The sequence below is a fragment of the Penicillium manginii genome (assembly GCF_028828005.1).
Source record: "Penicillium manginii strain IBT 31320 chromosome Unknown utg000004l:1.0-7231830.0:1.0-7236170.0, whole genome shotgun sequence".
In the NCBI taxonomy this organism is placed as follows: Eukaryota; Fungi; Ascomycota; class Eurotiomycetes; order Eurotiales; family Aspergillaceae; genus Penicillium; species Penicillium manginii.
The window spans coordinates 5,785,874-5,804,739 of record NW_026643105.1 but is presented as its reverse complement, the minus strand read 5'-3'; the positions used below and the strand labels follow the sequence as shown (position 1 = coordinate 5,804,739).

General features: G+C 50.9%; 9 protein-coding genes across 9 annotated transcripts; 3 read left to right on the top strand and 6 right to left on the bottom strand.

Moving 5' to 3' along the window:
- Nucleotides 1-190: 190 nt before the first annotated feature.
- N7533_005865 (cation diffusion facilitator family transporter) lies at nucleotides 191-1,339 on the bottom strand (the record flags this gene model as incomplete). Its single annotated transcript, XM_057102515.1, has 1 exon — nucleotides 191-1,339. One exon carries the CDS (start codon nucleotides 1,337-1,339, stop codon nucleotides 191-193), a length of 1,149 nt encoding a protein of 382 aa, XP_056962145.1.
- A 231-nt stretch (nucleotides 1,340-1,570) lies between these two features.
- On the bottom strand, nucleotides 1,571-2,791 carry N7533_005864 (cation diffusion facilitator family transporter; the record flags this gene model as incomplete). The annotated part of the gene is made up of 2 exons (XM_057102514.1): nucleotides 1,571-1,861; nucleotides 1,916-2,791. The coding sequence occupies 2 exons, from the start codon at nucleotides 2,789-2,791 to the stop codon at nucleotides 1,571-1,573; spliced, it is 1,167 nt and encodes a 388-aa protein (XP_056962144.1).
- Nucleotides 2,792-3,333: 542 nt separating this feature from the next.
- Nucleotides 3,334-3,921, top strand: N7533_005863 (DUF4202 domain-containing protein; the record flags this gene model as incomplete). The annotated part of the gene is made up of 1 exon (XM_057102513.1): nucleotides 3,334-3,921. The coding sequence occupies one exon, from the start codon at nucleotides 3,334-3,336 to the stop codon at nucleotides 3,919-3,921; it is 588 nt and encodes a 195-aa protein (XP_056962143.1).
- Nucleotides 3,922-4,237: 316 nt separating this feature from the next.
- On the bottom strand, nucleotides 4,238-5,322 carry N7533_005862 (VIT1/CCC1 transporter family protein; the record flags this gene model as incomplete). Its single annotated transcript, XM_057102512.1, has 3 exons — nucleotides 4,238-4,748; nucleotides 4,824-5,163; nucleotides 5,262-5,322. 3 exons carry the CDS (start codon nucleotides 5,320-5,322, stop codon nucleotides 4,238-4,240), a joined length of 912 nt encoding a protein of 303 aa, XP_056962142.1.
- Nucleotides 5,323-6,695: 1,373 nt separating this feature from the next.
- Nucleotides 6,696-7,313, bottom strand: N7533_005861 (uncharacterized protein; the record flags this gene model as incomplete). The annotated part of the gene is made up of 1 exon (XM_057102511.1): nucleotides 6,696-7,313. One exon carries the CDS (start codon nucleotides 7,311-7,313, stop codon nucleotides 6,696-6,698), a length of 618 nt encoding a protein of 205 aa, XP_056962141.1.
- A 911-nt stretch (nucleotides 7,314-8,224) lies between these two features.
- On the bottom strand, nucleotides 8,225-10,544 carry N7533_005860 (putative G-patch domain protein (TFIP11); the record flags this gene model as incomplete). The annotated part of the gene is made up of 2 exons (XM_057102510.1): nucleotides 8,225-8,608; nucleotides 8,667-10,544. 2 exons carry the CDS (start codon nucleotides 10,542-10,544, stop codon nucleotides 8,225-8,227), a joined length of 2,262 nt encoding a protein of 753 aa, XP_056962140.1.
- Nucleotides 10,545-10,794: 250 nt separating this feature from the next.
- sod2 (superoxide dismutase sodB) lies at nucleotides 10,795-11,681 on the top strand (the record flags this gene model as incomplete). Its single annotated transcript, XM_057102509.1, has 5 exons — nucleotides 10,795-10,915; nucleotides 11,009-11,264; nucleotides 11,302-11,416; nucleotides 11,472-11,539; nucleotides 11,594-11,681. The coding sequence occupies 5 exons, from the start codon at nucleotides 10,795-10,797 to the stop codon at nucleotides 11,679-11,681; spliced, it is 648 nt and encodes a 215-aa protein (XP_056962139.1).
- Nucleotides 11,682-12,458: 777 nt separating this feature from the next.
- On the top strand, nucleotides 12,459-13,913 carry N7533_005858 (uncharacterized protein; the record flags this gene model as incomplete). The annotated part of the gene is made up of 1 exon (XM_057102508.1): nucleotides 12,459-13,913. One exon carries the CDS (start codon nucleotides 12,459-12,461, stop codon nucleotides 13,911-13,913), a length of 1,455 nt encoding a protein of 484 aa, XP_056962138.1.
- An 864-nt stretch (nucleotides 13,914-14,777) lies between these two features.
- N7533_005857 (uncharacterized protein) lies at nucleotides 14,778-17,367 on the bottom strand (the record flags this gene model as incomplete). The annotated part of the gene is made up of 3 exons (XM_057102507.1): nucleotides 14,778-16,883; nucleotides 16,940-17,205; nucleotides 17,277-17,367. 3 exons carry the CDS (start codon nucleotides 17,365-17,367, stop codon nucleotides 14,778-14,780), a joined length of 2,463 nt encoding a protein of 820 aa, XP_056962137.1.
- Nucleotides 17,368-18,866: the final 1,499 nt, after the last annotated feature.

Here is an 18,866-nt window from a genome sequence, read left to right as displayed (position 1 = left end):
GTATGGCATGGCTCAAGGAGGTCTAGTCGCTTCGCCCTCAGACACATCCTGATCAGCTCAGGTCATCAGGCCATGCTTAATTCCAATGTTTCAAAGGTACAAACACTCAAATTATAATACGCAACTTTTATCAATAACTTGAACCCCCGGACCCCCATTTATCTTCGTCATCCAAACTTTGAAACTCAATTTAAATATCTTTCTTAGAATGCTCAGGTTGATGCGTTGTTTCATAGTCAACATGGACAAAAGCGCGCTCAACATCAGGCAAGCTCTCTAGCTTTATCTGAAGATCCTCTGCAATATCATGGCATGTTTTCAGTGTCTCATAAGGACGCATAACCACATCTACCTCAATAATAAGTCGCGGACCACAATGATATGCACGAACAGTATCGACTGCCTGAACATGGTCGCTATGCGTCATGGCAATATAGGTAATAAGATTCAACGTATCGGCATCGGCGGAAACACCGATGAGCAGCTTGAACTCGCCAATCGAGGTGTTGAGCCATAGACCTAAGATAAGGAGAGAAAGAATGATTGCACCCATTGGGTCAATCCACCATTTGAGCTTTGACCCGCCGACTGAGGTGAGGATACCAAAGCCATTGATGAAGAGATCGTTTCGGTGGTCTTCCCAGAGAATCCGGACCTGCGAGTACTTATTCCGCAAGGCAAAACAGTAGATAAAGAGACATAGTTTCACAAAGAATGCGACGGATACAGCGATCACGGAGGGGAGATAGAAGGCTGTTGAGCCGCCTTCAGCAAGTTCCTGACAGGAAAATGCTACAAGGATCAGGGACACCGCCATCATGATGAAAGAGAAGAAGATGTTCCCTGCCGTTTCAATGCGTGATGTGCCCACTGGAAACTTGTGGCTCACGGCCTTTTTGGCTTGACGATTGCAGATGATGAGGGTCACGTTCGAGAGCGGATCGAAAATCGAGTCTGCCATGGTTGTGAAGAGAGAAAGTGAGCCCGAAGCCACAGCGCCATAGACCTGGAGCCCAGAGAGATATATGTTGCAGATGAAGGACGAGTACACGGCGATACTATATTGGAGTTGCTGGGATTCTTCTGCCTCGGCGGCTTCGCGGACATGTTCGTGGACGGGCTTGAGGAGACGGACAATATGTTTGTTTTGGGTGTCGTAGTAGTTGGTCAAGTTTTGTGTTTTTGTTTGTGATTTGTCGAATGGGCTGTAATACAGTGTTCTCTTACGAGATGTGTTGGCCTCTGGTGGAGACTGTAGTCTGCTTGACAGATCGAAGGGATCCGCGGCAGACGAGAACGCCGCCGGGTTTCCACTCTCAAGGGCAATATTGTTGTCCATGTTATTCATGGGACTAAGTACACTTGGGGTATTTTGAGAAAATTATGTCCACTTTATAAGAGAGAGGATTTGCTGCGCCCTTCTTGGCATGAGAGACAAGACCTTGGCGACCCAGTCGATGTCGGTACCCTGAATACATGCAACCGGCGTAATTCGTCTACTTGACTGCTTATAAGCCATAACTAAGGCTGCCAATACTCTCCGTAAAATGCAGAGAGAGATATTTCCTATCTACATCGCATTCCCCTGATCGTGCTTATCATTTCGGGACCACAGTCGTTTGACCAGTTCCCGGATCGATGAGCCCGTCCCATCAGCATCATATAGTGGCCTATGCTCTTCGTTGACATCGTGATGGTAGTCGTAGTCCACATGTACAAATGCGCGCTCAACATCTGCCAGTCCCTCCAGTTTGCGCTGCAGTTCTTGACTAACGTCGTGTGACTCTCGGAGTTTGGTCTCTGGGTCCATCACAATGTCGACTTCCACGTATAGCTGCTGGCCGGAGTGATACGCGCGACACTAATATCCATTAGCATTTGATCCCATCCCCTTGTGCCACAGTCAAACACTCACCGTATCCACTTTTTGAATCCTCTGGTCATGTGTCATCGTCACATAGATGCACTTATTCACGAAAGATCTGGGCGCACATTTGCCCACAATAAGCCACATGTGTTCAAAAGCAGTCGACACCCACGAAAATAGGATAAGAAGAGCAATGCAGCAAGCACCGACGGGGTCAAGATACCACACGAGACGATTTCCAACAATCGACATGATCAGACCGAAGCCATTCACCGCAAGATCATTTCGGTGATCGATATAAAAGATGCGGGCAGCGGGGTACCGTCGCAGAGTATAACAGTACAGGAACAGGCAGAACTTGGAGAAGATAGCGACTCCAACACAGATCAACGGAATCAGCTTAAGCTGACTTGACTCTGTCTCCCCGTCAGCCAGCGCTTTGGCCGACTCAATGATCAACTCCACTCCGACAACCGTCATGAGCGCACAGAACATGATGATTCCCATTGTTTCGATGCGACGACGTCCAACGGGGTACTTGTATGGTTTAGGGCGGTTGGACATGCGGGAGGTGACGAGCATAACAATCGAAGACACGAGATCCATGAAGGCGTCGGCAGCCGTAGCGAAGAGAGCAAGAGAACCAGTGGAGATAGCTGCATAGAGCTGAATGACGAATAGGAAGAAATTGACGACAAAGCTAGCTCGCACAGCAAGTTTTACCTTTCCACCGTTCTGCGCGATATCCATGGCGTTTTGGCGCTCTTCGTCACCGCTTGAGAGAAAGCCTTCAATGAGTTCATTTTGCTCAATGTAGAAATTGTTGACCTTTTCGTTTGGCTGGGTAGGGAGAGGAAGCCAGTTTTTCTTCTGTGAGATGATCTCAGCCTTGTATTGTTGGAGGTTAAAGGGATCGGCCTCCATTTTGAACGACTGGATGCCGAGAAGTTTCTGAGGCTTGTCAAAGATCTGATTAAGCCGACAGTCTTCTGGAGGGAAAAGATCGGATCAGATAAAAATTGACTCATTTAGGGGTGTTGACGCCAAGGATGGCTGTGTCGTGCCAATAATCTTGGCAATAACAAGTGGAAGGGATTAATTTGCCGGTGATTGGGATGCTTATTTTTCCTTTTTTGGGTCAGGATAGTACGTATTAGACCTAGCGTCGAACTTGGGTGGTCAAATTCTTCAAAATATAGAACCGGGGAGGTGTGGCAGGGATATCCAAGCTGGGATGGCTGCGCTGGCCGGGTATACTTCGCCAGAGCCAATCAGCGACGGCGTAATTCCATTCGCGACATGTGGAAATTGGAACCCCACCAACCTTATCGGCTGAACGCAGTTAATTTACACCGCTGCACTTTGCCTTTGCGAACCCTCGTGGAGAAGAGACAGTCTCCAGACCTCAATCAAAGCAAAGCGAAGCGACTTTACAACTTGCTTCTCTATACCCCTCGCGATCTACCATGTCGAAGTATGACGGCGCCCTCGAGCGCATCGATGCCGCACACAAAGATGACCCGAACACAATAACCACCAACGACACTACAAAGCCCTACGAACTCCACTACGCCGAACAAATGACATACTACCTTGAGCGCCTGAATCCTGATGCCCCCGAGCTTCTGCGACTCGCCATTCGAGCCCAGCACCTCCGCCGCTGGGAAGTCCCGCGCAGCTCCTACCCCGCTACGAAGATCGGATATCACTCCTGGCGTGCCGGGCTACAGCGACGACAGGCTGCGCTGGTGAAAGAGATGTGTATAGAAGCTGGATATAGCGAGCAGGAGGCGGAACGCGTTGGGGCAATGGTGCAAAAGGCGGATTTGAAGGCCGGTGACCCCGATACGCAGACGTTGGAGGATGTGGCCTGTTTGGTTTTCTTGGATGACCAGTTTGACAAGTTCGAGAAGGATCTCGGCGATGAGGAGAAGATGGTGGATATATTGCGCAAGACTTGGGGCAAGATGTCTCCCGCTGGTCGGGACGAGGCGCTAAAGCTCAAATTATCGGAGCGAGCGCTAACCTTGGTGCAGAAAGCCTTGGCCGGGTGAATGATATCCCAATAGGTGGAATCTACTAAATTTACGTTTGTCTCACATCGTTCTGTTCCACTACTAGTATAATCCAATATATGTAGTTTGAAAGTACTAAGTATAAACTACAATTGGGGGTTACCTACCTAGGTAGGTATGAGGAAGAATAAATAATCTTTTGATAATATAACATATTAAAGACAAATGCTCGCTGATGAGACTCACGAAGAGTCATGATGAGAGTCGAGAGGATGATAAAACTCCGAGAATGCTTTTTAAATCAGGCATGAAATCGTTAATCGCCGAGGCAGTTTTTAACCCCTTTTGGGGAGGTTTATTGAGCACCACTGGTGTCAATTAGCTGCACCAATCCAATCGCTGCACCGGCCGCAATGCCGCCAACAAGGCACATTTGTACACCTCCCCAGGTTCCTGCCATGATATTGTCACGTCCACACCATCCACGGACAACGGCAGTCTTGGTATATCCAAAGGCAAACAGGGTGATGCCCATGACACCGATACTCCAATATAATGCGGTGATGACTTGAGTGAGGATGAAGTAGGGGATGAGAGGAATGAATCCACCGACGAAATATCCAAGAGCCAGGGTGATGGCAGAGATCCAGGCCTGGTTACAGTCAGGCGCAGACTCGCGGTGGTGGAATGCCAACAAGAACTCGAGCAATCGGTCTTGCGAAGCGTGCAGGTCGCGTGTGATATCTTCAATGGCAGTAGGCGAGAGTCCGTATGGAGCGAAAGTCTGGCGCACCATAGACTGTGTCTCGAGCGGATCGCTCTTAATTAAAGCCTGTGTCTCACGAACTGTGGCCTCATATGATTCACTGCAGGGAAAATTCCTTGTCAGTCGCTGCACAAATAAAGAAAAATAGATCAAAGGGATGAGGTAGTAAACTCACGCTTCACTCTTCGCTCCGACATAGCCTCCAAGTCCCATAGAGATTGCACCCGCAGCAAGCTCAGCCAGACCACCCAGCACAACAACCTTGGTGTTTCCCAGGGCAGAAAGACCCGCGCTTAGGGCGAAAGGAACCGTCAATCCATCCGAAAGGCCGAGGATAGCATCCGAAACGATACGAGGGTTGATGCGGGACCGTGTACTGGTTGTAGAGGCGGTAGAATCGTCATTGCTCTCGCATCGTCCGAAGGTATCGTACGAACGCTGGGACTCGAGGTCCTGGTCGGAGTCGCCGCCGCGGAGGGTCTCATCGTCATCTCCACGAGCGAGGAGGGGCTTGTCTAATTGAAAACGAGTTAGTTTCGGACCATTCTTTTTCCAAGGGTTTGCTTTGTTCTGGAAAAGCAAATATGAAACATAATTGCAGGACAATACTCACTAGACGACTTGTCTGATTGCTGTATAGGGAACAGCTTCTGTTTGATGAAGAGGAGGGCCATGATGCTGAGTGATGCTAAGTTTTGATTCTTCCCAAACTGTTGAAATTTCGCCGATTGAAATCAATCTGACAAGATTTGTGCCAAGTGTCGATCCTAAGTGGCCTGAAACCCGGGAGATTGTTGACTTTCGAATGATTGCCGGAGCTATGCAAGCTGTAGCAAGCAACTCTGACGTCAAAGTTCAACGTTTACGGGAAAAGGTAAAGAGGATGCCACATGAACTCTTGAGGAGTGAAGTGAAAAAAAAAGGTGAAAAAAAGGCGAGAGAACTCTGGGGGATTTAAAAGGGGGGGGTATGGGGGTATCGGTCGTCAAAAACCAGGCCTGAATGGAGTCGTGGAACCCGTCTCGGATGGTGGATCAGAAAGCAACGAAAACAATGATACCTCCGTTTGTGGTATAAAGGAAGAGAAGAGAGTTGAAACAAATGTGAATTAGAAGTAGAAATTTCTCAATACAGACGAGAGACCACGCACGTCCCTTATAACTCTGTGCCAACTCTTTGGCCACAGTCCTCACCGATCCTCAACGCTCTGGAAACGCAAAACTTCATTAGCGCAGAGAAAGTCAGCGAAGGGGAAAAAATGGAGATGCATTCCATTCAGAGGGGCAGCACACCAATCAGGGGCATTAGAAAGGTCAGCGACCGTAGTCTGGCCGGTATTCAGGTTCTCCAAAGGTGCAAGATCAATCCCAAGAGCTGCAAGTGACGACAAATCCATCAAGTGCGATTGGTGGTGATGATTGTGCTGACCATTGTGGATGAGGTGATTGGCTGCGGTGATCCATCTGGATCGACTTGCAATGGTTCGCTGATTGGGTGAGTGGAGACATTCCCGGACTTAACAAACTACGGTCTCATAGGGCTCGGAATTGAAAGGGATGTCCACTGAGGCTTGATTACTTCGGAGTTTACCATTGTAGGTATCTACACGGTCTGGTACTGGAGTGGGCTTTATCTTGGCGGGGGGGGGGGTATTTTTTTGGGCTTTGTTTTGACTGAATAATTAGAAGAACATGTGGATCATGGGATAAAATGTACTACAAGCAGTCCTAGGTACATGGGTACTTTTAATTTTGGAACTAAAGGTCACACATTACACGAACCGTTGCGGATCACCGGGAACCTTATATTACAAGATTATACAATTGTACTAGTAGTAGGTATATCACAAACCAGAAGACTAACATTGGTGCATGGGGAATCAATTATTGTAAATACAATGGGGTCAACCACTCCCATTATTGATGGAAACAAACGAAACTGAAACTAGCCCGCCACATAGTCCCAACAGAATAGAAGAATGGATACCATCCTCGACTAAACTGGACATAACTGGAGACCAAGTGCGTCTTCACTTGCTGCTTTCCTTTTACAGGAAAAGCGCCACGCCCAGAACTCCGGCAGCACCAGCCAGGCCCATTCCCACACCAGTGGCAGCCGGGGCACCGCCAGTCGAAGTCTCCGATCCGGCGCTGCTGGAAGCTGCATCGCTGCTGCTGGCAGAGGTCTCGGAGTCAGTGGTCGTTGCGGTTGACTCGGCGGTGGTGGTTGTAATTCCACTGCTGGAGTCGGTGGCTGTGCCAGATGAAGAGCCCGTAAGGGTGGTGTTGTCACTGCCAGTGGCAGTGGTAGTCGCAGTGGCAGTGGCAGTGGCAGTGGCTGTGGCCGTGGCCGTGGCAGAGCCAGAGCCAGAATCAGACGCACTATCAGAGAGCGAGGATTCGGCGCCGCTGATCCAGCTCTGGACATCCGATGGTAGGCTCGAAATCCACTCGGTCTTGGTCACATACTCGCTGTAGATTGAGGGGAGAGCACCAGTGGGGTCGGCCAGAAGCTCCGATTGCACCGAGGTAGGTAGAGCGGAGAAAAGCTCGCCCTGGATACTGGCAGGAATGTTTATATCATCCGGGTCACTTGAGCCTGTAGCCTGAGGAGCAGCCGCCGCCAGGCTAGCGAGGAGCAAAGAAACGGCGATCTTGGTTTGCATGATGGCTGTGGAAGTGATGAATCAGGGATCGGGTTCGTTTTTGTTAAGAACGGAGTAAGGGGCTTTGTCTTTCTTCGAGATTTCAGCAGGGGGATGAAGTTGATGTTCCCGAGAGATGTAATGCCCTTTAAATACCACGGCATGCCAATATTATGCCGAGAGTTTGATCACGCCTGGGCTATCCAAAATTATCGGCACCTATCATATTCGGGACGAATTCACGAATAGCTGCCACCGAAGCTGATGGATGATCTATAACCTGTGCCATCAGTGGAGATCGCATTGCCTCATCGAGCACATGCGACCAATAAAACCATCTTGGCCCCCAGACAATCCAGCAGGCAGTGCTTTAGCCAAGAAATGGGAGGGGCTGGGGCCAAGGAGCCGCAGGGCGAGTGGTTGAACTGCAAATACTGGGGTAGGACAAAACAAGGAAACTGAATGAAGATCCGGTTAAGGCGGAGTGGCCGGCTGCTTGGAGCTTCTTGGGGACTTTCTTGGCTTGCGTTGACCTGTAGGGTGTGGTATCAAGAAAAGGTCCTGTTTCCTGTCTGGTCCCTGGCACTACCCTAGTCCTGTGTGGCGGGATGACCAGCGTATGTTTTTACATGAACGCGTTTGCATCGATGATCATGGCTGTATCAACCAGTCCCCTTGGTGCCCAGTCGGACCCTTTGGGCAAGATTGGCGAGATGCGATGAAAGGATGAGATCCTATGGCCCCCAGACTGCGGTGGGTCAAGTGGGTCAAAATCAGCCTTCCAAGCCAACAAGGTCCACGTCACATTGCAGCAATTGTTCTGTTGAGTGCAGATGGGGTGATGCAATTTTGGGGATATCTTCGTAATGAAATCTGGTAAACTTGGAACTGTACGTAGTCTACGGAGTAATGTGGTAGGTACATAGAAGGCCCTACCGGCCTTCGGCACGCTCCACCAATTGATCCTCCAAGCCCATCGGTTCCCAAATATCCTTGGCTTTCTTGTTCTGAACCCAGACGACGTCTCCTTGCAAATATGCCACAACGCCACCACTTCCAGTGACGCTCGCCGTGATTCGAAACAGAGGTAGACCATTCTTTGGGTGTGCTTCTCGCAATGGGCGAATGAGGAGTTCCTGCTCCATGCACCAGCTTTCCACGATATCCTTGAATGCGGGTTCTTCTTTACTCGCCTGGGGCTTGGCTTGCGGAGGAACCGGTGCTGCCGCTGCTGCCTCGGCCACAGCATCTTCTCGCGTGGGAAGCGTTGACTGCATGGGAGAGTGTGGGCCGCGGCAATTCGGCCGCTGCGCGATCTCCAAGATTCAAGGCATGATCCATAGTCTGTAGACCCTTATTCCACTCATCCTGGACCATCGCAAGATCGTTGATTTCAGCCGGGATTTGAGTCTGCCACCATGAGAACCATTCACCGACTTCTTCGTGATTAGGATCGTTGGTGAGCCAAATGTACAAGATCTCATGCCACTTCGGGAAGAAGTCTGCGACCAACAGCATGCCCATGACATTAGGCTTGAAGAAGTTCTTCCAGCGTAAGACATCCTCTAATGTGGTCAAATCCTGGTCTTGCGGGTTCACGACAAAGTCCTCGCGAATATGACGTGCAAGACGAGGCAGTAGATGATTGCGCAAGCATACATCAAACTCTGTGCCTAATGCATCACGCCACAACTCAATGCCGTTCACGAGGCCCCGACGCAGGCTCCAGGAATCTAAAACCACGCGGAACTTTCTCTTGGCATCCGACATGAGACCTGTTGGTTGTCTGGGGTTGGTGTGTCGGTCGTCCAAGTACTGTAGCCATGTGAACAACCACCACGGGAATTGTCCGTCGTGCTCAGACGGATTTCGTCGACTGCTTCGGGATTTCCATTGCTTCAAGGCCCCACTGAGCTTGGGAACCACCAGTTGGTCTAGTAGGTTTGCGAATACAAATGGCGGTATGACTGGTTTCCAGGCTACTGCCAGGTTTGTTGCAGTAGAAGGGTCATAAACATCCCAGTCATTCATGACTGCTGAGCGAACTCGGGGTAGCCACAACGAATAAATCATGGTCTCATATGGAGAAGTTGACTGACGTTGTCGGATTTCCCCTTTCTTATTCTGGCGAGATAGAAGTGGCTGGAGACGACTGAGGTTTGAAACGAGGAACGTAGGGTTCTGTAGTGGCTCCCACTCCTCCATGGCCTGCCGAAATAGAGGATGGATGGCAGCAACAGCCGCCTCTGCCAGTTTGTATTCATCCATCATATCGCGGTACTTCAATTCCATAGCTTCGAGCTTGCCAGTCATCTCATCGAACTTAGATATGATGCTTTCGTCATGTTCAAAGAAGTCCAGCTCCTGAACAGCAGCAATTAATCCTGTAAGATGGTCGACTCGGGATTGATATTCGTCCAATTCTTCGACCACCTGAGCCTCTTCGATCTCAATGAACTTCTTCCGCTCCGTCAAGCCTTTCCACTCGTCTGCGAAAGCTTCAAGGTCGTTGCGAGCACGCCGAGCAATCTTCAAAGCTTCACCCTCTCCTGAGCTCACAAATCCTTGTGATGTCATCAAGCCGGCCGTCGAGGTCAGGACTCGTTGTTCCTTGCCTGTAGCATCCACAAGGGATTTTAGAACGTTTGGCACCTCCAAGCCTTCCATATCGGTCTCTATTTCTCGCGCCGTACGGAATTGAGGTTTGACGCGCGCAACCGGGGTGCCCGTACCGCTCCGACTTTCTGTCTTGCGTTCGTTTTTCTTCGTTTTCCGTCTTCGTTTTTCTTCGTCGGAGCTGTCTTCGACCGTCTCGCCTTTGCGCGCGGCTTCGCGGCGCTCCTCATCGCGAGCTTGTTTGGTTTTCTCGCGGACCGCACCTAAGCCGGCACCTGTCGGGCGCGCTTGTGCTTCAATCGGATTGACAATACCTTGTCCAGTGGTTCCTAGACCCTGTCCCTCTTTGTAGCCCATCTTCGCCATCATGCGCGCGGCGAACGAGCTGCCGCCTCCACCCTTTCCACCGCGACTGGGTGCTCCACCTCGCGGGGGTGCATTCGAGTTTGACATATTGTTCCGTGGGTTGCGAGATGTGCTACCTAGCCCTCCCATAGTAGCAGGAGATTCGGAACGATCGCGGGCTCTGGCAAAGCCACGAAAGCCGGTGGTCGGGCGCGCATCCTCTTCGTCGGAGGAGCTCATTTCGGTGACTTTGCGCTTTTGACCGGCATATGGAGGGGATGGCGACTCCATAGCTCCACGCTGGACCCTCACAGCTTGAAATGGCGAGGATTAGTGTAATCAATGATTTGGTTGCTTGAGTGTCATATGAAATTCACGTCGGAGGCGGAGAAACTCACAGCCGACCGGCGAAAACAAGAATGACGTTAAGCTCGGTTACTTCATTAGCTATGAGACCCGCTTGTCCTTTCTTTCCCATTGAACTCTCCCCCATACTTTTTCTCACATTCAACCTCCATAATCTCCCAATACTTCCCTCACAATGGCTTCTATTCTTGCAAACACTGCACGTGTCGCCCTACGCTCAGGAGCTCCGACCTTCAAGGCCGGAGCTGCGGGTCTGACCTTCGCCCGCGGCAAGGCTACTCTACCCGACCTCTCCTGTAAGTGCTCTTTCTTCGGTACCCCCGGGATCACTTCGCCCGAAATCGAATCAAATTTTTAGAAAGAATTCAATAAACTAACATGACGCCAAGACGACTATGGCGCCCTTGAGCCGTCGATCTCCGGCAAGATCATGGAGCTCCACCACAAGAACCACCACAACACCTACGTCAACAGCTACAACACCGCTGTTGAGCAGCTCCAGGAGGCCCAGCACAAGGGTGACATTGCCGCCCAGATCTCTCTGAAGCCCGCCATCAACTTCCACGGTGGTGGTCACCTTAACCACACCCTCTTCTGGGAGAACCTGGCCCCCAAGAGTGCTGGCGGTGGTGAGCCCCCCCTCGGGTGCCCTTGCCAAGGCCATCGATGAGACCTACGGCAGCCTCGGCGAATTCCAGAACAAGGTCAACACTGCTCTTGCTGGTATCCAAGGTAGTGGCTGGGCCTGGCTGGTCAAGGACAAGCAGACTGGTCAGATCAGCATCCGCACCTACGCCGTAAGTAATCGAGTCCTCGCTAGGGTTAGGACAACAAATGCTAACACACCAAAAGAACCAGGACCCCGTCGTCGGTCAGTTCGAGCCCCTCCTCGGTATCGATGCCTGGGAGCACGCCTACTAGTAAGCATAACCATCAAAAACCCTCGCCTAACTGCTTGCTAACCCTCCATCTAGCCTCGACTACCAAAACCGCAAGGCTGAGTACTTCAAGGCCATCTGGGAGGTCATCAACTGGAAGACCGTTGAGAAGCGTTTCTCTTAAGCGGATTGCGCGGTGGCCTTTTTGAAAGCGACTGGATACCTATGATATGTATGCTCTGAATTTACCATGTATGTAGCATGCGTTTATCAAATCAATGCCTAACGGCATTTTGTATTTCTATCTTGATACCATAGTAAACTACTAGTAGCGCGATACATCACCTGATTACTAGTATTCGCCAAACTGTGATCGAATGTCGCAGGCATTTCCCTAGATCTTTCCACGGTCAGTACCTCTTCATTTGAGTACTACTAGTGGTGATATCACGTCCCCTATCACACCCTTTGTATTTTTCATCTCATTTCAGTGCTACAGTTGTATATTCAAGTCTCTTCCGACCTGCCATGTTTGATTTTTTCAAGTTGTTGAGGTCTACGAGTACTAGTAGTAGCGCCATCTCACTTATCCCGGCGGGGCGGTTGCATCTCGAGTAGTAGTAGTAGTAGTAGTAGTAGTAGTGGTAGTAGTAGTATATACTTCAGTGGGCACATGCCATTGTATGCGCATTTCAATTCAGAATTTCGAGAGAACCCAGTAAATTATCTAAGAGTACTAAATACAATAGACCGTCACTACGTCTGAATACAATTCAATGTTGCATACACTATGACTATAGAACTGGTAAAGATGCCAGTGTGGCTCAGCCGGGCCGACGCGGGCCGTCACGTAAGCCCAGGGTCTCCAACTTCAAGAGCAACCTTCAAGGCTTCGATCTACAGACATCCACGCAAAACCCACTTACAGGACTCAAGCCCTGCTAATCGCGCGCAATTCACTATGTCGGCAGAAAGCCCCGGCCCGAAAGGGGGCTTCCGATCCCTATTCACCAATGCTCTTCGACCTAAGAAATCCCGCCAAACCCTTCGAAAGGGCAGTCGCTCCACGACCGACCTGCGGCTGGCCGCATGTCCCAGCGCCGACGAACCGCCCCCGATGCCGAATCTGGCGCCTTTGCAGGTACACCGGGAAAAATATAAGCAGATGCACGCGAATGTCGACTCACAATTGGGCGAGCGCCGCGACTACACGAGCATGATCCACACTCTTGGCTTGTTGGACCCGGTCGATAACTACGGGCCTACGGAGGAGCTCGAAGACCACCGGGAACCTGGGGAAGGGGACATAGCGAAGTTGCCGCCGCGACTGTGGGCGCTTATTGCATGGTTCTTGGACCCGGCCGATGCGGCGAGCTTGGCAATTGCGACGATTACGCTGTACCGCCGTCTGGGACCGCGGTACTTCCTCTCGCTGGAAGCGACGCAGAACTTCCACTATAAACTTGATTTCTTGGCGAGGCTTGATCAGTCCTTGCCGCATCATCTACTTTGTTTCCCATGTGCGCGGTATCATCGCCGTATTCAGGAGGGACAGGAACGTATGAGGCCGGCTCATGTTATTAACCCGCTATTCAACTGCGCCAATGCGTTCAATGCGCTTAATCCTCCGCCGCGGCACCGTATTACGCACGGCCGAATGCTCTCGTATTCATTTGTCCAGCTTATCATGCGTGCACACCGGTTCGGGCCGAGATATGGAATCCCCGTGGAGGACATGGGAAAACGGTGGCAGCGGGATAACTGGTCATTCAGCTCACGATTTCACATTCATGAAGGTCGGCTAATGATGCGGGTTAAAAGCCAGGCATTTGCGCCGGCCGATCTACCTGCATCAGCACAGCGAATTCTTCTCTTCTCACGCGAAGACTACTGGCCTTACTTCTCTGCCTGTGCGCATTGGCGGGACGGCGAGCTCATGCCTGCTTGTAAGTGTGCGCTAGGCCATATCCCCCGAGCACGGGAGACAGGCGGGCTACAGGGTCTCGAACATAAAGTCAAGGACCGCTGGAAGGGATCAGGCTTTGATCCCAATGCCCTGACTACGCTCTGTGGGTTCTGCAGGCCTATGCGTCGGTGCCCCGAGTGCCCGACTGAATATCTGATTGAGGTGAAGCTTTCCGAGGATCGCGGGGACTCGCGGCCCGGCGTGTTTAGACAAGCTATCGTTGTGACACGTTGGAGTGACCTAGGCGATGGTATGTCTCCGCAGGGTCTGGAGTGGGGAGCCGTGAATGGGAAACGTGATGATTACGACGCTTTCGCTCATTATGCTAAGCGTGGAATTGCGAGTATCTTTGAAGCGGCATTTACTGCCGATGCGCTCCCTGGTCAGCGGGTGATTTCTCTCAATCCGCAAAAGAAGAAATTAGGAGAAAAGGGCAACGATTGGTATTAACCTTGCAGACCGCTGTTCATTGATGTTTTTCAATTTTCTTCGTGTATTATCTCATTCTGATTTTGATTTTCTCTTGGTACCCTTTTTCAAGGATGGCGTTTGACGATGAGAGCAGGTAATGGAGTTATGGGTGACGAACTGGCCTGGATGCCACAAAATTACGGATTCTTTGAAAGCGACTAGGTGTAATCTAGTATGATAGAGGGCTCAAGTCCAGGGTGGGAGGACAGAATTTGATTCGATCTAATTTTTGAAATCATCATGATCAAAGCGACTCAATAATACAATAAGCTATTTTAAACTATATGGTAAACCCAAATTCGCTAATTTCCATTTTAGCCTTCCCATAGAAATATACCGCGCACTTAAAATCATTTAAAACATGAGCATCCTTCCTGTCCGGCAGGAAGAATTGTAATATAGATACAGAGTGTACAAAACCATTACCGATTGACATTCCGAGTGACGAAAGGAATCAGCGGTCTTGAGATGATAGCACCTTTCCTGATACTGCGCACTGTTCTTTGTTGTTATACATGGACGTGGGTATCATAAGTAAAAGGTGAGTGAGGTGGCGAGAGATGAGGGAGCATCAGAAGTTTGCTACCGGGGTAAATTACCCCCGACGAGCGCGACGACCCATATAACGTGGACGACGGGTCTGGTCGTCAGAGTACATTGTCATTTCCGAGCGTGGACGAACCATATGGGCATCCATTGAGTCAGGAGTTGAAGGTCGCCCCAACGTCAGCCGACTGGTTTCATGCGTAGGACGCGAAACTGGACGCGGGTCTTTCACGGATTCGGGGAAATCCTCAGCCTCGGCGGGGGTTGCAGGCTCTGAGCGTTTAGCACTCATGCCCTTCATCCACCCAAAGATTCCAAGTGAGCTGCGACGTTTGTGGTCTGCGCTGTGGGATGTTGTGGGACGTCCAGAAATGGTGGCGGATCCATTGTGGACGGGGGAATGTTTTCGTCGCGACTCTCCATTAAAGATTGGTGGAAAGATTTCACTGTGAAGTTCTCGTTTCCGAATCTCTCGTTTGGAGGAGGAACGCTGGATGAGTAATAGTCCGTCGTATTGGTGATGATCTGTGACATAGGACGACGACCTGCGCCGCCCATGTTACGAGTCTTCGGGATAATGGGCGATGGCGCGCCATCATCCTCATCGTCGTCCATCAGGTTTGGTGCAGTCTGAGAGGGTTGAATACGGCGAGGAAGGTTTGCACGATTGAGGAATGGAGGCCGGAAGCTGAAGCGCCGGCGTTGCTCTGGCTCGGATTTCTGCAGCGGGGCGGGATCTTCAGGGACCTCAGCAATGGGCTGTTCAAGGATATTGAGTGTGTCCATGTCGAGGGTCGGAACCCCTGGCGCATCATGCTCCATTGGGTAAGAGTCAACACTATCCCCGTCATGGAATGCCGCCTGGCTGATAACTTTGCGAGGTGGCAGGTCACCCCGCCCCTCTTGTTCAACCCGAAGGCCATGGGCTAGCTGTTTGCGAGTTCGAGGAGTGTGCCTTGCAGCGGCGATCCACTCCTGGGGAGTGAGCGGGGGTGACGCTTCATCCTCCAATGACCGAGATTTGGAAACAGTCTTAGTCGGAGTTTGGTACGCAGGAATCGCCGGAGGTACTGCTTCATCTTGGCTGTCACTGCTGTTTTGACGGAGAAGACCCCCGAATGAATCAACGACGGGGTTGTTAGGACTTCCAGGACCAAGTAGTTCACTGGCTTTCGACGCAACCGTGTTAAAAGGGAACATTGAGGGGGATTCTTTGTCATTCATGAAGCCCAGGCGAGGGGTATCGCTGCAGTTTGTTTGCATACTGTCTGTGACGTCGCTGCCAGTGAAGCTGCGGCGAGTTCGAGTTGTGAGCTCATCAGCAGAACGATGACGTTCCAATGGTCGACCGGCGAGCCAAAGGTCGCGGTCAGGCCTGGGACTTCTCTGCGCAGCGGCCGCCATACTACCATTTGAGCCATGGCGACCTGCCACATGAGCAGTGCTCATAGTATCGGGGGTGGGTGGGAGTTTGACCCCAGCAAAGAGCATCTCGTCCAGTCGCCCGCGTCCTTGATGATTGGACGAAATCCTGAAAGGGGCTGTTGGGATTTTGGAAGCATCTGACGCGACTCGATTCATGCGCCGTCTGATTATAGTCTGTTGCATATCCTGACGTGGCTCCATCCATTCGTCAATCTGGGTATCCATCCTCTCCTCTCGTTCGAGCCGGGGGTTGAAACTGTCAAAAGAATCCATGGATGAAACCCTACGCACAGGGATATCCAGCTTGTCGGCTTGATCCCATTTCGTAGGGGTGTCTAGTGGATGCAACTCGCTACACTCACTGAGTACACTGAGTCTAGGTGATACCGGTTCCAGGATGTCGTTCATGGTATTGTAACTTTCCGATTTCGTCAATTGACTCATAGCTGAGTATGAGTTATTCACTTCCGGAGCGTACAAGCTGCGCAGAACCGAAGTACTTTCACTGTCTCCTCGCATAAATGAAGGCACTTTGTTCAGAGTGCGCTCGGGTGATTTCAAAGATGCTCGCTTGGATGACGTTCTCTCAGGAATTTCAAGGACCGCCTGTGTCCTCGGTGTTGCATTGGGTCCATCGAGCACCAGACGACCAAATGAGGCCTGGGAAGTGCGCCCGCCCGTTTCAATCTCGTCGATTTTGGCCTCCAGCTGGCAGATGAACTGCACGGCTTCCGCGACAGCCTGGTCTCGTTTGTGAAGTTCCTCCCGAAGGCGATCGTTAGACTCCTGCAGGCTGCAATTCCGCTGTTTAGCCGCACGGAGCTCCACCACTTCTTCCTCGAGCTTGTGCATCTGTTGCAGCTCCTCTTCCATCTTCTCCATTCGCTCCATTTTTTTCTCCATGGTTCCCAGCTGTTGGGTGCGGTGGAAGATCTCCAACTTCAGGTCGAAGTTCAGCTTGGTGATTTTCGAAACATACTGTTCCAGGGGTCAGATTTGTGTTAATCGATCGATCGGTTCTACCGAGGACCCACCTGATCCATCTCTCGGACGCCCATCTCCTTCGGCTGTTCCCGTGAGCTTGCGGTAAAAGTATCCTTCATTTTCCGTGATTTGTCGGAGGCGGTGTCTTCTTGGACGGAACGATTCTCGGGGGTTCTGGGGCGGCTATCATTCCAGTCTTCAGATCCAGATCCAGCTCCTCGAGAACCACGATGGGCACGCTGCTCCTTCAATAGATCCTGGAGAAGACTAGATGCGGGATTCACCAATGTGGTCGGAGTACCAGGCTCAGATGTTCCTATCGCAATCAAAAACCCAGTATTAGATGCATTTCCCCGGTGGTTCCTATACAGGGAGGAGGGGACATACTGCACGGGCGAGGAGGAGTGCGTGTCCCACGCACAGGCGATTGATCCTTTAGCCAGGACATCTCTGGACTCATCCGGGGAGGGGTATTCATATTGGTTCTGCCCTTCACTCGATTCAGGGACGAATGTTGTGGACGATCGGATTGATCTGAAGAGATGATGGACCAAGGTCAGTTTGACGGATGTTTAGTTTTGGGCAGTCTGGACGGAAGGGGGGAGAGGCTCACTGCTGGGACAACGCTTGGAGGTACTGCGGGTGGATGGGGCAGTCTCGGAGTGATATACTGCGCCTCGCGGCTGGGACTGTGGGTATGAAGGTAAATGCGAATGTGGGTGTGAGGGAGCGGCCGAGCTCCGGCGCTGGGTTTTGCGGTCGTTTACATCCATCCTGTTGCATACTCCCATGCGGCGATGATTTGCGATTCCTTGTGCGACCTGCGCAATCGGAACTCAGAGAAGGTAATTCAGAGCGGAGCCCTCCACTCTCGTCGGATAATTAATTAACTGGATCTGGAAATCTTGCCCCAAACTAAACGATGACTAGGCAATGTATTGGATGATCCGACGTGGGCGCAAAGGAAGATTCGACTGCAGGAAGCGAGGGATGCAGATTGAAGGCGATGAGAAGCGAACAGAAGAACCTGTGGGACCAATACAAGGTTTCTGGTGGTGCAGGGGTAATCCACCAGGGGGGAAAGAAAAGAAAAGAAAAATGGTATAAAGTATCGAGATTGAGATCGAGGTTATCGAGGTGAGGGATCGAGAGGGATTGTGACGAGTCACGCGGGGGGCGCAAAGTAACTGAACGAATGGTTGTATACTCCTAGCAGTGACAATACTGGCAGTATAGAAAGGAATAGGTTATCAAATGAGAGTGGTGAGAGAGACAGTCCCCGCCATGGAGACGACTGGAATGAGGCGAGGAATGGAAGAATCACCTTGTTGACTTGACTTATTTTTTTTTCCCCTAGCTGAGAAGCTAACCAGCCCCCCCGCTAGCTCTTTGGACGAGATCATCGGCGATCGCTGTGCCTGACATCACTTTGACCCAATCGGATGGCGCCCGTGGGGTCGGTTTCAGCTGTCCTTACGCTTGGGTCCTTTTGCCTGGGCCGTTCTGGCTGTGCCAATCATTAACCGAGTACCTACAGTAGCTAGGGTACTCCGTATAAGGACTTTCATTCCAGATGCCCTGTACTCCGTACTCCGTAGAAGTTCATGAAAAGAAAAAGCAAAAATGAACTCGCGTGGCTCGCCCCACTATGTGCAACCGTCCGAACTAACTATCCATCGATGTACAACTATCTGCCGGAGTATATGGAATACTCCGTACACAGACCCGGAGTATCAAAGCACCAAAAATAAAGCATATTCCAATTTATTCCGAGTCCATCGAGACCGGATAGGTCGTATCTATTCCTCTGCCATCTTGATTTGTGCCCACATTCATTCATATGGAACTTGAACGCGATGCGAGTCTGGTACTCGTATTAGTTAGGTAAGGCATGGTACTACTAGTAATGGCCCTTTGGAGATTTAGAGGATTTCCCAGCGAATTGGAGTAGATAATTACAAGTACATCAAGACATAT